The sequence below is a fragment of the Drosophila busckii genome, chromosome 3L, assembly GCF_011750605.1.
Source record: "Drosophila busckii strain San Diego stock center, stock number 13000-0081.31 chromosome 3L, ASM1175060v1, whole genome shotgun sequence".
In the NCBI taxonomy this organism is placed as follows: Eukaryota; Metazoa; Arthropoda; class Insecta; order Diptera; family Drosophilidae; genus Drosophila; species Drosophila busckii.
The window spans coordinates 18,331,538-18,354,999 of NC_046606.1; the positions used below are offsets into that span (position 1 = coordinate 18,331,538).

The 23,462-nt window shown below is 41.5% G+C and overlaps 3 protein-coding genes across 3 annotated transcripts; 2 read left to right on the forward strand and 1 right to left on the reverse strand.

Moving 5' to 3' along the window:
• Window positions 1-26: 26 nt before the first annotated feature.
• LOC108598370 (enoyl-CoA delta isomerase 2, mitochondrial) lies at window positions 27-1,014 on the forward strand. The gene is made up of 2 exons (XM_017984992.2): window positions 27-497; window positions 563-1,014. Exons 1-2 carry the CDS (start codon window positions 105-107, stop codon window positions 950-952), a joined length of 783 nt encoding a protein of 260 aa, XP_017840481.1. The 5' UTR covers window positions 27-104; the 3' UTR covers window positions 953-1,014.
• A 288-nt stretch (window positions 1,015-1,302) lies between these two features.
• On the forward strand, window positions 1,303-22,048 carry LOC108598022 (putative uncharacterized protein DDB_G0271606). The gene is made up of 10 exons (XM_033293819.1): window positions 1,303-1,669; window positions 2,360-2,995; window positions 3,116-3,970; window positions 4,027-4,273; window positions 17,579-19,580; window positions 19,904-20,159; window positions 20,226-20,309; window positions 20,375-20,542; window positions 20,607-20,832; window positions 20,901-22,048. Exons 2-10 carry the CDS (start codon window positions 2,501-2,503, stop codon window positions 21,281-21,283), a joined length of 4,716 nt encoding a protein of 1,571 aa, XP_033149710.1. The 5' UTR covers window positions 1,303-1,669; window positions 2,360-2,500; the 3' UTR covers window positions 21,284-22,048.
• On the reverse strand, window positions 6,902-11,463 carry LOC108598357 (monocarboxylate transporter 12). The gene has a single exon (XM_017984975.2). It carries the CDS (start codon window positions 9,970-9,972, stop codon window positions 7,525-7,527), a length of 2,448 nt encoding a protein of 815 aa, XP_017840464.1. The 5' UTR covers window positions 9,973-11,463; the 3' UTR covers window positions 6,902-7,524.
• Window positions 22,049-23,462: the final 1,414 nt, after the last annotated feature.

The window sequence follows — 23,462 nt, forward strand, 5'->3', positions numbered from 1 at the left end:
AGATTAGGCTTTATTCAGTCAATTTAATTGGACTTCGCTCATAGTTCATTCAAGAAGTGCATAAAATATATTCTAAATTTCGTTAGGAAAAGACCCAAAAAAATATGTTATATTCAGGTTACGAGCAGCTGTTAGTTGAGAAACAGCAAAAGGTGCTTATTATAAAGTTTAATAATGCCAGAAAGAAGAATTGTTTAAATCAACCAGCTTACAAAGAAATAACTCGAGCTTTAGAGTCAGTCAACGAGGATGCAGAAGTAACAGTGGTTGTGTTTATCGGCGAAGGTGAATATTTCAGCGCTGGTAATGATTTGTCCCAACGTGATAATGTAACTGACATTGATGCCTACCTCATCGAGGCCAACAGAGTACTCAAGGCTTTGATATATAGTTTTATTAACTGCCAAAAGCTTATAATTGCATTGGTTAATGGACCGGCTATCGGCATTGGTTGCACTTTGGTCGCACTCAGCGATGTTGCCTGGTGCTCGGAGCAGGTGAATGCGTCAGGTTTTGTTTCTCATTTTTAAGAATAACAAATAAAATACTCTTATCTTTGTAGGCTTATTTCCTAACGCCCTTCAGCTCCTTGGGTTTGGTACCTGAGGCTTGTTCCAGCTACTTGTTTCCAATCATTTTGGGCAAGTCAAAGGCCAACGAAATGCTTGTACTAAATGAAAAACTTACTGCTCAGGAGGCTTATCAGTTCAGTTTTGTATCGCGCATCTTTAAGTCAAGCGAACTCCATTCTGTTGTCTGGGCTAAGATACATCAGTATTCTGAGCTGCCACCAAATTCACTGAAGGAGTGCAAACGCCTTATCCAATTGCCTCTAAAAGAGCAACTTAATCGTGCCTGCGAGGTGGAGTGCGAAACGCTGCTGAAGCGATTTTACGATGAGGAATTCATGCAAGCGATTGTTAACTTTGCAATGCGCAAATCAAAGTTATAACCTTATCATAATTTGTTGTTTGTCAATTTTAAAATAAATGTATATTCTTTTAGTCCATGATGGTACATATAACAACTAACGCAAGTATGTAGTTTTATTGCTGCGCTCTTAGTTTAACTGGGCGATTAATCACAAGTCAGCGATATATCGATATAAAAGTAAAGATAACAGATTCTTCTAAAATATTTATTTAAACGTTTTTATTAAAAAATTTCACAATAATTAAAACATGGCTTTCATATTGAAGTATTTGTTTGTTATGGCTTATTTCAATAATCGAAATATCGGCATAGTATCGAGTACTTTACCTATCGATACTTGAGACTCATCTCTATATCACACTGTCACCACGAGTAGGAGATTTTTCGGCTGAAACAAGGAACAATCCGACTTTTTTTTTGTTGCACATGCAAATATAGTTAAGCGCTAACAATTAATTCATTTTATTTTCATAATTGTGCGTGTGCGGGTGGCGCAAGCAGACAGCAACAGTGATAAATAGAGCAGACGACAACATAGTTGCTGGCAAACTGCGAATACGTCGTGTCATTCCGAAAAAAAGAAGAGCACAGCGGCGAGTGAAATACAAATAAATATTTATTGGGGCAGCAGCCGCCCCACAACGCACTGTTCAGAGGCCGCCCGCACCCAAAAAAAAAACATGTTAAATTTGCTGAAAACAAACTGAAATTGGTCTTTGGCATATCCCATTTATAGGTAAGTTTTTACTGCGGTGCATTCCCCGTCCTTTTCTAGCAGCGCTGACAAACGGCCGACTCACATTCCGCCGCGCGTTCTCTTTGGCCGTCAACGTGGTGTTGATGAGTCTCTCTTTGGTCGGGTCGGTCGCCTCTGCCGCCGCCATTGAACATTGGAATGCGTACATTTAACATGCTTAAGTAACGCAGTCTTTGCGAATTAGCTTGAATTTCAATTTCAACACCTATTGAGAGCGTTGAGCACAGGCTGAAACTTTACTGTTTTCTGCCTACATTATTTCCAGTTGAGTGACGTAGTGCTGGGCGATTTTTGTACAGGTGTGTGCATATATTATTTCTTTCTTGTCGTCTACAATTGTAGGCTTGCGTTAATTGTATTGTTTAGAAACACACAAATATGTTTGTTACTTGAACGCAACTTGTGGGTGCTTTGAAGTGTTGGGAGGAGTGGGACAGGGACCGCAAAGTTGTTACTCCACCCGGTTTAGCATAGCCGCTCTCTCGCTCTCACTTGTAGTGCCCAGCGACGCACTCTCTCTGTTTGTTTGCCTTTTTGTATGACACAAGTAATAAGTTTTTTTTGCGGTCGGCCCCACAGCTGTGAAGCGTTGCCAGATCGTGAGGCAAGTGCCTCGGCTTAACCTCAAATTTGGTTTTTAACTTACGTTTATACTTTTTTGTTTTGCAGCAAAAATTCAATGAGTGAAGCTTATTGTGCTCATGTGCTGTGCATATCCTGAGATACGTTCAGAAACGCTAAGGAACCAAGTGCAGCGACAGTCGTCAGCATTGCCAACTGCGTTGCAAGTGTAGCGCAGTCGTTACAATTATGGCGCAGCAAACACAGCCGGTTGCTCAGCAGCAGCAGCAACAGCAACAGCAACAACAACAACTGCAGCAGCAGCCGCCGCAGCAACAGACAGCGCCGCCGCCAGCACCAGGAACACCAGTGTCGGCACCATCAACGCCGCAACCGCCGCTGCTTAACAATAACAATAACAACAGCAACATTGTTTCTCCCAACCATAACAACAACAACAATAATAATAATAATAATAATAACAACAACAATAATGCGCCGCCGCCTGTTGCCTTCTATAATCAGACGCAACAGCCAATCTATATACCACATGCTGCACAACATGCGCATATGCAACAAGCAGCGCATAGCTCCATGTACCATCCTCAAGTCATACAAACGCCAGTGCCCAGCAATGTGTATGTAAACAATGTGACAGCTAATGTGAATGTTGCCTGGCCGCATTATGTGGGTGGTGCTGCACCGCCGCACTATGCTACACACCCTGAAATACAGCCGGATCAGGTGAGCAGCCCATTAAATTAAAAACAATAAATATGACAGGGCCAAAACAGCTGTAGCCAAAGAAAGCAACATTTGCTATATTTCTATGTACTTAAATACTAATCCTTTATTGTCTTGCAGGGTAATCCAGTGATGCAACAACTGCCTCCCATGCAGATACATCAAGGCAATCCCAATGGCCACATGACAACACCTTCTATGGGCGGACGCGGACGTGGTCGTGCACGTGGACGAGGGGGTGGCTTGCGTCGCAATGATTTTCATGCTGCACGCCATATGCAGCAACAACAGCAGCAGCATATGCAGCAGCTGCAGGCGCCACCAGAAAGCGCTAGTCAAGCGCCCAATGCTATGCAACTGCAGCAGGAGCAATTGGCTCCACAGCCGCTACCGCATGAAGCGCAACTACAGCCACAGCTGCAATACTATCCACCTCAGTACGCCTTTGGCGCCTATCCGGCTGCTTACTTTACCTCGCATCACGGCCCCATTCAGGCGGCGCCAAACGCAGCAGCAGCTGCTGCCGCACAGCAGGCCACTGGGGCGCCGATCTACATTTCCACCGTGCCCCTCTATGCAAATAGCCCTTATAGTTATATGGGTAACTACTTTTATTCTATGCCTATGCCTCAAGAGTATCCGTTTATGCCCGAGGATGGCGCCCAGTTGGTGGGCCAAGGTGGCGCGGTCGATGAACGGCAGGCGCAAGAGTTGCCGCTGTGGCAGCCAGCGCCTAACTATGCTGCTGAGGAATATCAGGAAGGTGTGCATGTCAATGGCGATGAGCTAAACCACAATAGCTCCTCGCTGGCCTCCTCCGAAACATCCAGCATGATTAGCCCAAATTACCACATATATTATGATTCGCTGCAGCTGCACGAGATGCAGCAACAAATGGGCGTCATGCAGATATACGACGATGGTCAGCTGGCCTCGCTGCAAGAGATGCATCCAGTTGCTGGCAATGTGCCACAGGTAAGTGACAAAAGTGTTCAATGAAGTGTTGCATTATAACTTGATTGTCTTTGTAGTACGAGGAGGAGCTGTCAGAGTGCGGTGCTGCACCGGTTGCCGCCATACCTGTAAATTGGACAATACCTGGTAAGGCGCAGGAAGCCCTGACACCGCCGGCACCAGCTATGTTGCATGTTCCCACTACGCATATCATACAAGCGCAGCCCCCGATCTGCATTGAACCACAGCAGCACCAACAGTTGTCGCCGCCACCACATGCCGCTCCATCGCAGGCACAGGCACCCACGCCACAAGATACGTTGGGTAAGTGAGAAATTTATGTATAAAATAATATTTTTTTATTGCTGTTATGCTTCCTTAAAGATAAAAGCATTTTTATACCATATTATTTGCCTAGGTTTCGAGCACAGTCGGTTAAGTTGTCTATGATGTTTGAGATTTTTCAGTTTTAGTCTCTAGAAATGAATGGTAACAAATTTGCACCTGTTAAAAGAACATTTATTTTTATCTTCAACTGTTGTGCTTAGCACAATATTGACGTTAACTATATATTTCTTAAATACTTAAAATAATTAAGTACTCACTCTCTTCTCTCTGTCTCGAAGTATTTTCATGTGCAATATTATTGCTGACTTTTTAAAACGCTCCATTTACAGTTTGTCGTGTTATTCTGCTTCGATGTTCGTGTGTGTGTGTGTGTGTGTGTGTGTGTGTGTGCGTGTGTGTTAGGTGTAGGTACATTGAACAACAAACGTCACATGATACGCGCATGGATAGCGTATTCAATACATACACATCTCACACACATACATACTCGCGTATGTGCATATCTATACTTTGCTATAGGTTTTAATTTTTGTTGCTTAATTGTTGCCTCTCTCTGGTTCTGTTGCTAAGGCGTTTTCGTCTCAGTTCGAATGAGTGAGTGAGTGCAGTCAGGCACTTTAACTTTAGATGCAGTATGTGGAGTGTTGTCTGCAGTTTGTGCTGGCAATTGCATCTTTTAACAGGTGTTTGATTTGTTGTTTAACGTCTAATTGTTGGCTGTTGTTTGGTCAGTTGTCTTTGATCGCTAATCAGCTGTGCGCTTCTGACGAATGGCTGCCTTTGTTTTTATTATGCTTTGTGTATTTTCCGCTTATCACTAGACGGACATACCAAAGACGTCAAACGTCTTGCCCCACTTCAAGCGACCGGATTTGTGACCAACTACTTCTATATATACATATATGCATTATATGGAGCACTATATGGAACAACAGCTCATTGCAGTTTATGGTTCAGTTTTTGTTGAACTGCCTTGGCATTTAGGCATTTTCTAATCAATTTGCGTAATATTTCATGCGCTTGTTATTACAATGGGAGAAGCTGCTATAAACGGATTGCTTTTATATAGAAATCAATAGTTTTTTGATTTAAATGTGTTAATAATTTTGTTATATTGAAAATGTAACAAGACAAGCTAATTTGAAATTCGGTGTTGTCTTAACCAATAGACTTTGTAAACAATTTTTGTAATGCGTTAGGGTTGCCTGTGCCTTAGTCTTGTCGGAGAACGTTCAGTCATTGACATTTTCGTTGGCCACTGAGGAAAGTAGAAAAAGTTAAGGAAAACAGAGCAAAAGCAAAAGCGTTTTCTCGATCGTAGCCATAAGCATACGCAGTCCGAGCGAAATTGATAGCTTGGCCAATTGTGTGCGTGTGTGTGTGTGTGTGTTTCTGTTTGTATGTTTGTGTGTTTACCCTATTGAATGTCTGAAATGTCTCGTTGTAGATATTCATTGGTGTTTTCGCAGCACTTGGCGCTGGTCTACACGCTGTCAATACTTCAATACATAAATGTTGTAGATTGTTATATGCGCTACACTTATCTTAACATTCTTTTATTTCATTTTTTTTTGCTAATGCTTATTTAAACGTTGGCCATTGATTAGGCTAATCTTGTTGGCTCCATTGCGACAGTATGGGTTTTATAATCAGATTTTTGTTCCTGTACTGATTCAAGTGGCGCACGACCACATTCTAAGTTTCCATATCTTTTGCCTGCACAAGGTAATACTACGGGGGCTACGATAAGGCACCCAGTGTGCGCTATCCCAGCGTTATTTTGTATTATCTGCACTTTGATCGATCAGTTTTAGAGCTGTTGAGATATAGTTAGCTGTTATACAATAAAATATACTTACGCTGCATGTTTTAATGAATTAAAACTCGAGCAAAATTATGGCAAAAATTATTTGGTTTTGTTTATTCGCTGGCTAACATTTATTGTTCTGCTTTGCTTTATATATTTGTGTGTATTGGCTTCTTGAATATAGATTTCAATTTAGTTTTGGAGCATTGCGTGAGCGTGTAAATATGTAAAACTGCAATTTATTGCTCTTAATCTAGTTTAGTTTTTCTGCTTTTTTTCCTATTAAAAAAGTATAATCTGTGTATATTTTAATTTGTAGTTATATTTGCACACAAGCCTTTAATTGTTAAGTGGACTTGGTGAAGTATTCGTACAAAATCTGACAATGAGCCATAAAATGTAACTATTTGTTTGTTTTTAAATTAGTATGAAAATTGAAAACAATTTCAGCGTAAATTTGTTTGTTTTTTTCTTTTTCTTATTAAACTTTAAATTTAAAATATAAAATTTACTATGTTTAGTATTGTTTGAATTCTTGTCGTAACAATTCGCTTAAAAATATATACGAAGAAAGTTTAACTAATTGGCAAAAATGATATTAAAAAATAATGAAGTTTACACACTACTACATGCTATATATTGGGTATGACACATTAATAACACTTTTATGCCGTATAACAACAATTTGTATGCACAACAACAGTTAGAGTAATTATATAGTTACGAGCTCTAACCATAATACAAATATGCAATAATTAATAGTATAATAATGATAAACGTTAAATTTTTTTGCTTTTCTGTTTTTTTGACAAACAAGCCAAATCATAAAATGAAATTATTTTACAATCTTTAAGTTGTTTGTTGCTGTTGTAACAATTGGAAACTATAATCAATCAGTAATTGTTATTTTATGAGCGTGTAATTTATCTTTACATAATATTATTTGTGTTTTTTAATCTTATCAAAGCTAAGCCAAGCTTACTTAGTTTTCTTTCGACGCAAAATCTTTAATATATATATATGTAAATTTATTTCTTTTTGTGTATATTTAGTTATAGCTTAGGCATAGTTTCGGCATTGGTATTATTTTATATAATAATATATGTATGCGCTTTGTATATAGTTTTCATTTTTGTGGTTTAGTGCTCTTCAACTGCTGCTGTTGCTGCCGCCTGGAAAAGCTTGGGCCCTGCCCCCTCGCCTCGCTCTTAGCTCTTACAATTTTCGTACATAATTTTGGTTTTTGTTTTTGCTTTGTATAAGTTGCTAGAAAAATAATGCGCTCTTTATACCCTAAATTAGCTGTGATCAGCTTCAGCTCCAACTCCTCAGGCCCCTGACATGACTCTCTGCTCTCTGTCTCTACTTAAGTTTCTTTTTGTTTTTTATTCAATTTGTTGTTTGTGTAAATTCTTGTTGATTAGAGCTTTGATTCCGAGGTTTGTGATTTTTCGTTTGCGGCTGGAAACTGATGCATTGCCTGCTCATTTTGTGGACTGGGCAGCGTTTTAATAATCTTCGGCACAATGGTGATGGGTTGATCCTCCTCCTCCTCCTCTTCGGCATCCTCGCCCTGCTCCTCGTCGATGGGCGTTAGCGTCTCGGCGTGCACAGGAGTATCATTGTTGCTGCCGAAGCGCTTCATGTAGGGCGCCATAAAGCTGGTTACAGTGGCCACTGCAAACATGCCACCTGCCATATAGAAGGGCAAATCAAATGTATGCGTTATATCATAGATGGCGCCCGCCAGCGGTGTGCCCAGCAATGCGGCAAAGCCTCTGAACAGGATGAGCAGACCAAATGCATTGGTTAGCTTGTCCAGGCCAAGCAGGTCGACGAGTATAATTGACGTTAGCGAAATGTAACCGGAGATGGCAATACCAAAGGCAATCGACATTGCTATATAGGCGCTATAGCTATAGCACAGTGGCGTCAATGTTACCGCCACCGTCGAGATCAGCAAGCAGATGTTGTTGAGCAGCAGTGAATTGACTTGTGGCAAATCAGCCACCCACCCGCAGACCACACGACCCACGGTGTTGGTGATGCCAATGACCGACAGCAGCATGGCCGCATCATTCTTGGCAATGCCATGCTCCTTGGCCGCATCCACCAGATAGACGAAGGGTACATAGAGTCCAGCCATGCCGAAGATGTTGGACACGCCCATGAGCATAAAGACGGGATCCCTGAGCAGGCTTACATCCAGCATGGTGTTGACCACAGACTTGACGGAGTCGGGTATGCACAGGCACGGACATAAATCATATTCCTCACGATGCTTCTCCGCCTCAGCCAGCGGATCCAGACGCATGCTTTGCATGCTCTTCTCATACTTGGTGAGCGACAACACCGAGTTGCGATAGTTTGTTAGCGATTTCTGGGACTGATACTGCGGCAAATTGGTAACCGAACCGGAGTAGAATATATCCTTGCGTGACATGGGACGCACCATACGTCCACCGCTGCCGCTGGAGCTTCCTTGACGCTGTGACAGCGACAGCTTGGAGCCAGTACCGGCACCGCCTGCTTCGAGGTCACCTCGCGAAGATGCCCGTATAGCTGCCAATGAAGGTTGATACCGCTCACTGGCGCTGGTCTTTCGCACGCGACTGAAGGACGGCACGGAACCGTTTTTGGGAAGACTCTGATGATCGGCGGCCAGGAAGGCGGGCTGCGAAGCATTTCGTATCATGGCATCCTGCGACTGATAAGGACTATGCTCCGTCTCCGAGTTGCGCTGCGAGCGGCGTCCTGAGCGTGTGGACAGCTGACCATTGCTATCGTTATTACCATTGGGCGGCTGTGCTTTCGTTTGAGCATTGAGCTCGACCACCTTGGACTCGGTAATGGTGGGGAGCGTGGAGACTGGATGTAGACCACCGGACTGTTGAGCCAGCAGCTCCAGGTTGAGACTCGAGTGCACGCCTGGATCTGCATTGAGCGGCATTTTGAGCTTGCGCTCCATAGTGCCATCGGGCAGCTGTACCATAAAATGGGAGCCCGCAAACGAGCCGCGCTCCAGCTGCATCTGTTTCTCCTCATACATGCGCTGCATCAGCGGCTTGACCTTCTTCTTCTTGGGGTACGTCAATGGACGCATCATAGCGCCAAATATAGCGCAGTTGAGTATAAGACCTGCGAAGATTAGCAGTGCATTTTTCCAGCCATACTCCTCCAGCAGATACGTGGCCAGCGGCGCGAAGGCAAACGTGCCAAATCCGGAACCGCAGACGGCGATGCCCGTGGCCAGCGAACGTTTGGTCTCAAAGTAATAGCCCACAGCTACCACGGCCGGCAAATAGATCATGCCAAAGCCAAAGCCGCCCATGAAGCCATATGTGGCCATAAGCATGCTAACCGTGCCGCTGAATGTGCTCAGCACAAAGGCAATGCAGGCGATAATGCTGCCAGCAATGCAGACAGCGCGACAGCCATATCTATTGGCCAGGGCGGAGACAATGGGTCCGGCGCTGAGATAGACGCCGGACAGAAGACTGCCCACCCAAGCGACAGTGCCTTTGCCTTCGTGAAAGTAGTCCACAAATGCCTCGAGAAATATGCCAAAGGTGTAGGCGATGCCGTCCACAATCATGTTGCACATGAAGCTAGCGAAGCAGATGACCCAGCCGTAGCCACCGTCCGGCGGTGGCGGTAATTCGCCATATACGCTAACCTCATCATCATCATCCTCGCCCTCCTCATCGTCCTGCTCATCTTCGTTGTCATCTTCATTTTGTTCGGCCGTAAGACGCGCTGCCTCCTCACAGGCCAATTCGCTGTCGGTGCGCTCAAATTTGCGCAGGCGTGCCGCCGAATTGCCAGCAGCTGCTGCTGCTGTCGTTCCATTACTATTAGTGTCCACCATTATTGTGTGTTGACTGTAGTATGCAGAGATTTGCCGTTAATTTGCTTGCTTTGCTAGTGCACTTTATACTTTTAATTTCGTTTTATTTCACTTGCACATCCCGCGCACTGCACACGCATACACACATGCAGGCACACGCACACGCACTCACACCGTCAACCACGCTTCTTTTGGATAATGTGAGTTATATAGAGAGTCAGACAGACAGACGCACGTCGTCGTTTAGTCTGCGATTCGCGTGGCCCAAGTGTCGCGCTCTACGTTATTTTCAGTTATGGCGAGCCTTAGCACGACCGCTGTTGACGTTGACTGCGCTGCTGCCGCGCCTGCCGCTGCCACTGCTGTTCTTGTTGCTACTGTGTTTTTTATCTTTGCCTTTGCGCGCGCTCAGCAAATTTAATACTCTTTCTCTCTCTCTCTTAACACACTCCCACTAAGCAAAGTTCTTATTGTAGCTTTGTCACACTCTTAAAGTTTTTATATTTTGTTACGCGCGCACTCTCTGGTACTGACAGCCGCCGTTATATAGAATATACATACGTATGTATGTATAATACGTTATGCGCTTTGTATGTGCGTGTGTTGCTTGTTGTTGTTAAATATTTTGTTGCTGCTTAAAGTTCTTATGCATTATCGACAACTAGCGTGCGAGAAAAAGAGAGTGCAAATGCGCGAGCGTTATATTGCACTGCAATCCAAGCATGTTTATTATAATTTTTATTTAGCTTTTTCGTGCGGTTATAAGAATTTGTAAAATGTTTAACTATTTGTCACGTTTTGTTGTTGCGCATTTATTACTTGCATACACTTGCCACAGCTGACTGACCAAAACAAAACAATAAGTATGGATGTATGTGTGTGGTGTTGTTGCTGCTGCTGCTGCTGCTGTTGAACTTTGTATTTGCCTTTGACTTTCCACAATTGCTTTTCTTTATATTTTATTTTTGACTTTGCTTTACTTTGCGGCTAATACATGCTGAGTTTTTGCTCTGCTGTTGGCGCTGCTGTTGCCGCTGCCGCTGCCTCTGCTATTTGGGGGTGCTGTACGTACTCGCTTGTTGGCAATGCAATTGTATAATTTGTATAAAGTAATGAAATTTGATTATAAATTTATTTTGCATCAGCAGCAAATATAACAGCAACAGTAAGCTTCTGCTTCTCGCTGTGTGTGTGTGTGTGTATGTGAGTGATCGATAAAATGTGGAACAAACACCACTGAGCCAGCAATAACAATAACAGCAACAACTACTAAGCGCACACCGAACTGGGCTTACGTGTGTGTGTGTGTGTGTGTATATTTCTTTTAGCCTCTTTAACTGTTCATATAGTTGTTGCATTTATTTCAATTTTGTTTTATAACTATTTATTTGTTTGACTGCTTTTTTATGCTTTGTGCGCCGCGAGAGATACTAACAAAAAGCACCAAGCACACACACACGGACACGGACGTTAAAATTCGTCTCGTCGTCACTGCTGCTCTGTTCGATATAAAATGAAAATTCTTCTCAACCAGCAAACGACTGAAACCGACAACGACGACGACAACAGCGACTACTACTGTATAGAACTGTTATACACGACACTGCCATACACACATACACATGCACACACAAACACTCAGCGACAAAGACACCAAAATTGTTTAAAAGCAAAAGCTGCAACAACAAGTTCAGTTACAATAACACAAAAATAAAAGTTCTCACCATGTGGCGACTGCTCTGACATTGCCAATTGCCTCGCTGTCTATTTTGTTGTTGTTGTTGTTGTTGTTGCTGCTGTACTCATATGCAATGCATTTGAAGTTCAAGCGCGCAAAGCTCTCGATAAATATGCAAAGCTTCCACTCTCGCTCTCATTTGACGTGACCGCGTGTTTGTGAGCTCTTTCTCTCTCTCTCTCTTTGACTTTGCGTTCTCCCTCGCTGCTGGCATTAAACGTTTGCTGCTGTTGAGGCGAAGGCATGCGACGCCAAGGGTTGCGTTTTTGGCAAAAACAGCTGATTTGCACATAGCTGAAGGTAACATAATTTTTCACACGCACACACACACACATGAAATCAAAACTTAGCGCCTAGCAACCCCATTGTGTACACCAACCCTGTATTTATGACGCACTTTCTCAGGGGTTGTGTCTCCTTTTGTTAAAATGCGTCTTTGATTGTATTACTTGGTCAAAAAAACCGGCACGACGCGTATAACACTTTGTATCTAGTATAACAGTTTCGGAAACAAAAGAGCGTAAACTGTTGCTTTCTCTTTAGTTGTGATTTAGGTTAAAGGTTAAGCTTTGCAGCTAACTTTTACTTTTCCTTACTTTATACGCACACACTCACACACACACAAGTACGAGTGAATGTGTGTTGAAATTTTTTGGTGTGCCGCCTTTTAGGCGCCGTCGCCACGAGTCAAAGCAATTTGACCTGCAATTTTAGATTATTTCTAGCTTTATCTTAAAGCCCATGAGCCCCCACAATACTGATAAGCTCGCAAGCATGTGCTAAATATAACAAAAATTAATTCTTTTAAAGCCATTTTAATAAAGATAAAGCAAATGCTTTACAAACGTCGAAAATTAAGAGAACACGCTGAGTTAGTGTTTTGCTCTTTGCAGGATGTGGCATTTAGCCAAAGTGTTTTTCTTTTATGTTTGCCACTGTGTGGGGGCTCAATGTCATTCATAAAATTCTAACACGCACACACACACAGTGACTTAACGCCTCCACATATAGACAGATTATGGGTTGCAAGTGTCCAGCAGTGGGTCAACGACAGAGGGCGCTTGCTCTTGACGGTTTGCTTTGTGCGCTTGTTAGTTGATCTGCTATATGATTAGCGCATTAGCCTGCATTTTATTCGTAGCCATTATGGCCGGGAAACCGCCAGTTAGTTTGAGCATACTATTATTTCATAAGAGTGAAATTTAATATACGACGAGTACGCACATGCTACGGACTAAACTGTTATACCGCAAAGGCGGCAGCATGCACGTGTGTATGTGAGTTCATTACGAATGCACAAAGCTCTTGACTGGAAATGCAAAACCGACCGACCGACCGATCGACCGACCGACCAGGTTGACACGTGGCAGTAATGCAAGAAGGGGATTTGAAAAGAGCACGTTGTTATGTCCAACATACGCCCACACAAACATACACACATACACACATACAATTATACAAAGCGCACTTGTGCCAGTGCCATGCAGCAGGTGTTTGAATTAGCTGCAAGCAAACAAGCGGAAGTAGCTAACAAAAGACTTTAAGCAAGAGCACGAGCCAAAGCAAGAGCATAGAAATTTTTTGGGCGACGGGCCAGCAAAGTCTTTATTTTTATTATTTATTGTATTTTGTTTTGGGCTTCGGTTTTTGGGATGTCAGGCAGCGAGGTACGAGCGTAAAATTGTAAAATAAATAATTAAAATTTAATGCAGCAAATAATTTACAGTCTTTTTATTTTTGCCACAAAGAAAATTGAGCGCAATTGTCCGCTGCTGCATATTGCAAGTATCTTTGCTTTATCTGTGCGAAAGAGTTGAATGCGCTTTTATAGATACAACGTATCGCAATGCCAACGGTTCAATAATATCTTGACAACCTTCGGAGTGAACATGCGTTTGTCTGCTCACTTTCTTTGTTTCCTGTTTTACTTTTTCGTAGGAAAAGATGAAATGAAAATTGAAATTGCGCATACGCCGTGTGCTCAGTCTTTTGTTTATGGTCGCTTTGTCTTTTTTTTACACACGGTACTCAGTTTTTCACGTCTATGTACTATATAGATTCGTAGCTGTAGCTATATGCCAATAGATATTTACAAAATGACGCAGTTCTGTCGCTGCCTATGCAAGTTGTTGCTTTTGTGTTTTACTTGTTGCTTTGGTATGCACTGTTCGTAGCCTGTTGTCCCCCAGCTAGAATATTTTTTTTTGTTTTTTTATTGTTTTTGTTGTTGGCGGCCTCTGTTCTACCTGCTAGATACATTTGTATCTATTAGTTGTTGGCATTGGCTGCTGCCTGATTGCCTGCCCACGCGCGCTTGCTATCTACGCATTTATATGTTAATGCGCACAGGATAGACACATGTCCTTGTAGTCCTTGTGCCATTGATACTTTACCATTGGATTGTCATCAGACTGTCGTTTTCGCTTCACCAATCAACCAATTTGCTCTGGGGGCATATGTACAATAAATATAATCAACGCCCACACTCTTCAGTTCAGTTTGAACGTTTTGCAGTCGTAAATTATTTTGTTGGCTAGTGCCGCTGCCGCTGCCGCCAGCTCATTGATAAGAAAACGGTTTACGGTAACTTAGCCACTTGTTTGTTTTTGTTTTTGTTTTCTACTCTTGCTCACTCACAGGTGGAAGAGAGAGAGAGATTGAGAGGTGAGGCGTAGAAAGATTGCAGATTTGTATAGACGAAGGTCGCGTGCCGCCGTTTGTCGTCTTTGGCTAACTGGGGGAAAGAATTATGCAATTTTCTTTGGCTCTGCGTTGTCATTGTATTTGGCGATTATTTATTGTAAATTGACACAAATGAATTCAATTGAATTGCAGCAACAACAAAATCATAATCAGTAGCATATCATTGTTTTCAATTTACATTGCGTCGGTTGTTTCTGTTGCCAAGTAGGAAAGGAAAGCAGCGTTTGGGCATTATTACTTATTACTGTATATAACGTAACACTGCCGCCCATAATATCGACACTAAACTAGATTAGTTATCAATTTATATACTTAACAATAACAAAAACAACAACAAAACGTACCACGTGTATCAATGCGGATTTATTTGTTTATTGCAGCTGCTGATAAATAGCAAATAGCTATGAATTGACTAAATACACACTAAAATCACATTTTTAGACTTGTTGTGTAATTTAATATTTATCATGTTTTCATTTTCATTATGCGCATCGAAACTTTGCATTTAATTACATTTTGATTTGTTTACCCTAATTGTTGTGCATTGAATTAGTTGGCATTGGATATGCATAAGCTTCAGTTCAAATGTATCTGTATCTGTATCTGTATGTAGCGCGCATATTATCTAAAAGTATTTGCTTGTTAACCCAGTTGAGTAAGCTACGCGTGATAAGCTTTAATCATGAATCATTTTGGAAGCTAAGCTCCATATCATGCGCTCTCGCTCTCTCACTGTCCCGCTCATTGCAGTTGAATCGCTTTTTCCGAGTTATTTGTCATAAATTATAAGCAACGAATTACTCAATGCTGCAATTGCAATTGTTATTGTGTTTTGTTTTATTTTGTATTTGTTCGGCGGCTGTTAATAAAAAATTGAATAAGATCGCGCGTTCAATAACAAAACAGTGCTAGACAAGTCAAGATGCGTTGCTGAGGAGGAGTGTGGTGCGGGGAGGGGGCTGTCTATTCATTATTTTGGGGGCTGCGCTTTAATGATGATGACCCCGTTTAGTCAATTTGTTGCATAGACAAAATCAATTGAAGTTCTGCATACTCGCTGAACAATTCAATCGTAATATCGAGTGCTATGGACAGCTTAGAAAAACTGTCATACACACCGTTATTAAAGTGAAATGGAAAGCGTTTTTCTGACCCCCTTGGTTGTGGTGTAAAGTACAGTCGCGTTCCTTGTTTGGTTTGCAGTTGCATTTAAATATTCTCGCCATATCAACTGTCTGCTATTATTAGCCTAACATGTTTGGTTGCTATTGCAATCGACTTTTGTTGTCGTTGTATTCATTGCAATTTACCTGCGCGCTCATGTCTGTAATTATCCAGCCAACCTTGTCGCTCTCTCTCTGTCTGTCTCTCTCTCTCTCTCTCTGTCTCTCTCTCTCTCTCTCTGTCTCTATTTTAGCGACAGCCTAGTAATAGTAAGAGTAAGAGCAATTATTTAAATAATTTTCCATTTCATCTATACGAGTTCTATGCTCCACTGCTGGGTATGGCTATTGTTGCTGCTTGTTATATGCTAATTGAAATTAATTAACACATTGAATGCTCAATTCTTCTGCGTGGCGATCGAATTCCAACTGGTTTTTTGCCTTTAATTGTCATATGACGCTATGAAGTAGATAAAATTTAGCACAAAAAATTTAATTGCAACACTGAGAGGTTTAATTATGATGTACGTGCTAATTAAACTTTAAATAGCTGCGCTCAAAGAAATTGTTAATAGCATATTTAATATACTTTTAGCCTACATATTGTTTACACGTGTGTGTGTGTGCAACAAGCGGCAGGTCACAAGCCGCCGCAGCAAGTGTGAAATTATCTAAAGCATATTTTTAGTATAAATGCAATTAATATTATTTATTTTATAATAATTAGGTAACGCTTTAGGCAATACAAATATCATTTACATTCAATTTGCTTTTTTACTCTTTTTTTATTAATATAAATAACCTGCAATCAATTATGCAAACTTATGCCCTCATTACCCATTTCACACACTCAGCAACCAGAACAACAACAACAACAATAACAATAACAATAATAATAATAAGCTAACAACAGCAGCCACAGTCCAGTCCCAGCCTTGTCTATCTGTTGGCAGCTGCTCCTCTGTGTTTTTTATTCCCTTATCAACTGCTAATATTTACACCGCGTAATTGTTAATACTTATGGGACGAGACCCATGACAAGTTCCCACATTGCCTATCAGCTGATATTATTAATTGGGCATTTGTTAATGACAAATATGAGAGCAGCCCTCATCCACATTGTTTTGCGCTAAACAAGCGTCTTATTTAGTAAGTTGGCAGGCATTTCTTATCTAAAACTTGTGGTTTGCTGTGCTTTATCTTGTAGTTAATATCAGCTTTTGGCGCGAAGTTCAGCGCAGCTTTGGTGCCCGAATAAATGCTGATTAAATGGTATTAATAATGTTGTTTGTCCAACTGAAATTTATGGGACTTTGGCGGCGCGCTCTATATTTGATTTCAAATTGACATGGATTCCGTCGAGTGATTTTCTATTTGCAGCAATGTCAGACAAATTGATTGAACAACTCTAGTATACGATATATAGACTAGTCTTATCGCCAGCTGTAAATACAACAGCAACATAGAGCGACAGCTATCGCAACTGTTGAGCTGTCGCCTTGTCGGTTAAAGTGCAGTCAAATGGGCGAGAGTTGCAGCCCTGGGGTGCCATAGCCCATACATGGGCACTATTGTTGATCAGCTTGATCACACTATTGTCTCTGCTGATTAGAGTCGTGTGAACTAATTCATATTGATTTTTCCAACTGCTACACTGTACATATTTAATTTTGAGATTATTTTTATCAGAACGTGCCCTGAGCTGCGCTGCGCACAAAAACAAAACAATTAAAAAAAAAATGGAGAGTGCCCCAAAATTCGAGCGAACAAAAACAAAAATAAAAATATTCGACTCAATTCGACATCCGATCTACATAAGCTCGTAAAAGAAAGAGCTTATTTAGCATCAATTGATGCCAATTATGGACATATTTTTAAATTATTTTGTATAGGCTGCAAAGCAATTGATGCTTTATATATAGATAGCTTTGCATCTACAACAGCAATAGAAAATGTTTTTATGATAAACTCAACTTAATATACATATATAGTAATTAATATATGCCCTGGTTCTTTCTTACAGTTGATAAAACGCAGCTGATGAACAATAACAACGATGCGGCTTTGGATGATGCTCTGATGGTTAGCACCGAGAAACAGCAACAACTGGAGCTGGAATATCAACAGCAGCAGCAACTGCAACAACAACAGCCACAACTTGAAAAGTCGCAAGCTGGCAGTTTGATGGTTTCAGTTGCTACTATTGCACCACAGCAACATCAGCAGCCAGCAACAGCTCAGCAACATCAGCAACAACAAACTTCGCCTGTGGTGCCGCCGCAACAGCAACAGCAACCACAACAACAACAGTTAGAGTCTGCACACACCGTCAACTACCATGAGCAACATGTGCATCACCAGCAGCAGCAATCTTCTCAACAACAGCCAGCTCAACAGCAACAGCAACATCAGCAGCAACAACCGCCACAGCAGCAGCAGCATCATCAACAGCAGCAGCAGCAGCAGCCGCCTCAGCAGCGTAAACCTGTGCAACAGCAATACAACAGCAATGCACAGCAACAACAGCAGCAGCAGCAGCAGCAAATACGTCGCAAATACTCCTCGGAGTACAATCAGCAACAGCAGCCGCATCATCATCACAATCATCACCATCAAGGCAGCAACGATACTGCCATACAAACAACCAAGACTATGTCTTGGACTAACTCTGCACAGCACAAGAAGTCGACACAATCTGTAGCAGTTACTGCCTCACCAAATACTGTTAATAATATTGCTGCCGCAGCAACAACAGCGACCACTGCAGCAGCATCAACGGCAGGCAGTGGATTTAATAAGCAGTCAACTGGCACTGCTGGTGGTAGCTTTAGCCATCCTACCAAGACTTTTACAAATCAGCAACACTACCACCAACAGCAGCAGCAGCAGCATCAAAACTACCAAACAGGCTATAATAGCAACAACGGCAACAATGCCAACAGCAGCAACAACAACAACAACAATCAGCCACAAGTGCGCACATATGGAACTATGAAGGTGCCCTCATCGCCAGTGGCTAGTTCAGCGCCGCAGCTGGAACGCAAGAACAGCAATCAGCAGCAACAACAATGCAACAATACAGCTACAACAACTACCTCAACAGCGAGCATTACAGCAACGCCGCAACAATTTAAACAACAGACGTCCATTGATAGCCAGTCCAATAGCATAAGCAATGCGCCAGTGCAGCCGCAACAGCAGCAACCAGCAGCATCTGGAAAATCTTATGTAAATCCCTCTGGCAAAAGCAAGCCGGAGGCATCATTTAGTGCTGCCGCAGCCACATCAACTGCGCAGCCAGCACTTAATTTAGCACCACCAGCACCGCCCGCCTCGCAGAGCAGCAACAACACGGAGAGCGGACAGCCCTCCTGGGCCAGTCTCTTTGTCAGCAAGAAGCCAGTGGCCAAGGTGGCGCCCTACGAGGGCAACAAGTCACAGCAGCAGCCGCAGCAGCACCAAATGCAGCCACAAGCGCAATTGCAATTAGTGCCGCCGCCACAACAGCAGCAACAGCTACAAATCCAACCACAGCAGCAGCAACATCAACAGCAACCACAACAGCAGCAGCAGCAGTTGCCCTGCACTAACGTGCATCAGCAATTGCAATCACCGACACCAGTGCCAGCGCCCACAACACCGCTGATTACTCCCGGCGCACTTTCTTATTCAGCCGCATCGGCACAGGCTCTGCCCGCTGCCAGCAACGCTGCTGCGGCTGTGGCTGTGGCTGTGGCTGCCTCTCCCGCCTCTGCAGCTGTCAAACCGCTAAAGTCTGAGACAGCGCGTGCCGCACAGCTCGATGAGTGGACCAACAAATATGCCGAGTTTCTGACACGGCACAAGACCAGCTTGACTGCCGTTAGCCTGCGGCCGCGTGGGCTAACCAATCGTTCCAATTATTGCTATATTAACTCCATACTGCAAGCGCTGCTCGGCTGCGCGCCATTCTATAATCTGCTGCGCTCCATACCCAAACAGGCGGCACAGCAGAGTGAGGTCAAGACACCCACCGTGAATGCCATGTAAGTGACCCATATATTGGCACATGCTTACTTTGCTACAACTAAACCAATGCCACAGACAAGTCAACAGACGTCTCGGCGCCATAACCAGCTGGCGTCTGTGTTACGTTTGTGGCACAGCAATTGGCGTTGGACTCAATGGCGTGCGTTGATTGCACCCGTTTTGGGTGCAGTCGTTGTTACGTCGAGACTTACGCAGGTGTTTTTTTATTCAGAGAAAGCGATGCTCACAGCTTCCTCTGCAGTGGAAGGCACAAACAAAATTCTCCTCCATCTATTCACACTATTTGCTAAACAATTCTCTCTGCCATCTCTGTCAACAGGATGTCCTTCATGAGCAACTTTTCCGCACTGCCCAGTGGCTCACGTCAGCGTCTGAGCAACAACAGCAAGGCTGGCCAAATTAAGGGCAAAGATGAGTTTGCTGGCATGGATCTGCATTGTGATTTGGCCTTTGAGCCCACTGAGATATATAAGCTCTGGAATGACAGCCGCGAGGAGCATGTGGAGGGCAGACAAGAGGATGCTGAGGAGTTTTTGGGCTATGTGCTTAATAAGCTCAACGATGAGATGCTTGAGGTAAGATGTTGATGAATGCGTTAAGAAAATACATTTACTAATACTTATTCCGTTATTCCTCTATAGGTTGTCAAGTTGATTGCCAAACCAGTTGCTCAACAAAATGGTGAGCAGGAGCAGGACCAGGAAGATGGCGGCGATGTCTGGCAGGTAAGCTTAGAGTTTTGAATTGCCTTTGAAAATTCCATGTTATCGCTGTTCCACTTCTCAACCAGATGATCTGCAACAATCGCAACAAGGGCAGCGTGACACGGCAAACAGATTTCGGACGCACTCCAATCAGCGATATATTCCGCGGTGAGCTGCGCTCTCGTCTGCAACGCGAAGGCGAACACTCTACAGATGTGATACAGCCATTCTTTACCTTGCAACTCAATATTGAGGTAAGTACACTATTGAGGTAAATCAAACACACATTTGTATTAATCACTCTGCTGTTTACTGCAGAAAGCTGCTTCGGTAAAGGAGGCGCTGGAGATTCTGGTTGGTCGTGATCAGCTTGAGGGCGTCACTGGCAGCAAGACCAAGCAGGAGGTCGTTGCCTGGCAGCAAAGTGCTTTTGATTTTATGGTCGAGCACTTTTTGCATTTAAAATACTTTGACTATCGATCTGATGGCTGCACAAAGATATTGAAGAAGGTTGAGTTTCCGGTGGAGCTCAAAATCGATGCCAGTATGTGATAACTAAGTGACGATTGTCGATTGTTGTTTGTTTAAACTAATGCCTTGTTACTTTTGCAGAGATACTCGGCTCCAAAAAGACTTCACAAAAGCAACGCGCCTATCGCTTGTTCGCAATTGTCTATCACGACGGCAAGGAGGCATCCAAGGGTCATTATATCACGGACGTCTTTCACACCGGCTACAATAGTTGGTTGCGCTATGATGACAGCTCGGTGAAGCCAATTGCTGAGAAGCTAGTGCTACAGCCGCACACACCGCGTGTGCCTTACTTATTATACTATCGCCGCTGCGATACGCTGCCTCCGATGCAGACCAGCAATGGTGGCGGTCCTGGCCAGCCTTCGATGGGTGCCACCCATGCCAATGCCAACGCCAATGCCAATGCTGCTAGTGCCACATCATCAAACACAACAGCAGTCAACTCGGCGAATAATAAGTGATGAGTGAAATGAGTTGTCATATGTAAAGAGCAAAATGAAAGGAAGCCAGATATTGGTTATCAATATAACAAATCTTATTTTTAAAAGCCTATTTTTAAGCCCAAAGTCCAAAGCGCATGTTAGTGTGAGTGGTGGATGTTGTGTATGAATGTGCGTGTGTTTTTAAAGTTTAAATACTATGTAGTACCTAGCGTTAAGAACAAGCCGTAGCTCTAAGTGGATAAACGTTTAGTTGTGCAACAGCAAAAACACAAAAACACAAAAACAGCAAACAATTCGTTGAAACGAAATCTTTGTACAAATGAAACTAACTAAACAGCGAGCAAATCATCATTTATATTTACATATACCTATAATGTTAAAAACCTAGCTCGTAAGCCAGCTAATTTCAGCATGCCCAATTTCCTAATCCGCACCTAATTTTCTTGATGGCTCAAAGCGCAGCCGTGTGCATTATATATACATATATAGTCTTAGGAATCCTACGATATGACAAACCTTTAGAGCTGTACATAGTTGTAAAACTTCATATGATTGTAACTGTAGAAAAGATCTATACACTTTTTGTTTTGTTTATCGCATGCAACATGCATTTTTAGCGACAGAGCAAGTTAACGGCCGTTTAATAATTGAAAACAATCAATACATACATATATTTTGAAAATGCTTTGAATATGCTTTAATACAAACAAATTTGATATGGTTAGGCTTTGTATTTAATACAAGACATGTATACAACATATATATTATAAGTATGCAGTTAAACAAAAACATACATAAAGATACATATACATATATTTAAAAATCAAATGCAGTTCATTTCATAATTTATTAAGTTGGTTATTTAATTCAAACCGATTAACAAGTATATTCATTAGCATACGGAACTAAAACTATTTTGTATTCATATTTTAATTGGTTATCATTTGAATTAATTTTCATCAAACGTATCATTAAAAGTATCTTTTTTTAACTTTGATTTTAGTTAAGTCAACGAATGCACTTGTCATTTTTCATGTTTTGTGAGTAAACTACACTTAGTCTATGCATTACTATGAATACACATACAGCAACATACATTATATATATATATTTCTAAATATTAAATTATTAGGTAAAAATACGTGCCAATGTTATATTTTGAGAGAAAAGAAAAATCACAAAAAAAAAACATAAAAAATGGTGTCGAAAAATATTATTAACATCTGTAGTCAGTGACTAAACAAAGTAATATTGTTAACAAAAAAATAGTTATGAAATTTTGTTAAATTAAGTTTTATATTTAATTAAAGCTAAACACTTAAAAATCAAAGAAAATGCGCTGTTGATAAAATATGTTAAAATTTTGTTAAAACATATTTGTTGCTGTTCCTTTGAACGTAAATATTTGTAAACAACGAATTCTTTGGAAGTTTTTAAAGAGCCAAGTTTAAGACAGCGCATTGACTGTAAAAAATACAAAAAAATGTAGACTAGCTATAATTGATAATAAGATATATATGTGTGTATTAGAAATCTTATATGCATATGTATTTATTTTGATGTTATACATATACCATTTACATATATATGAATTAATTGTAAGCCCAAATTATAGCAAAAACATTTTTTCTATAGAAATTTTACATTGTCTGCGCTTGCTAGTTACAAATAGGTTCCTACGGAAAATACGAGGAAAAACACACAAACGAAAATAAACGTAAAAACAGCAAAAATATGACTTCTAATAATAATGCTAAACAAAGAAAAATAATGTAAAAACAAAACTAAAATGTATGGTGACGAAACTGCAAAACAAAACCATAGTCTTAGTACATGTAGTTTAAAGCCAAGCTAACAACATCTAAAACGTAAGCAAAATAATATAACTTATATAATTATGACAGAATTTATACTGAGAAAGAAATATCAAAGCAAAAAGTAATTTTCATTGCATATAAAAAAAAAAAAATATATTTTTTCAAGCGAAATTCAAATGTTTAACATAAACTGAAACTAAAGACGTAATTGTATTTAAAAAATATTTTTTCAACATAATTAAAAACTATTAATAGCAATGGAATACTCGTAAAATTATTTATTATGCCAAAAAGTTTTTGATGGTGTATTTTTTTTTTTTAATTTTGTCGCATTTTGTTTCTTAACTTTTTCCTTTGACCAAGCGTTTTTTCATAAACCT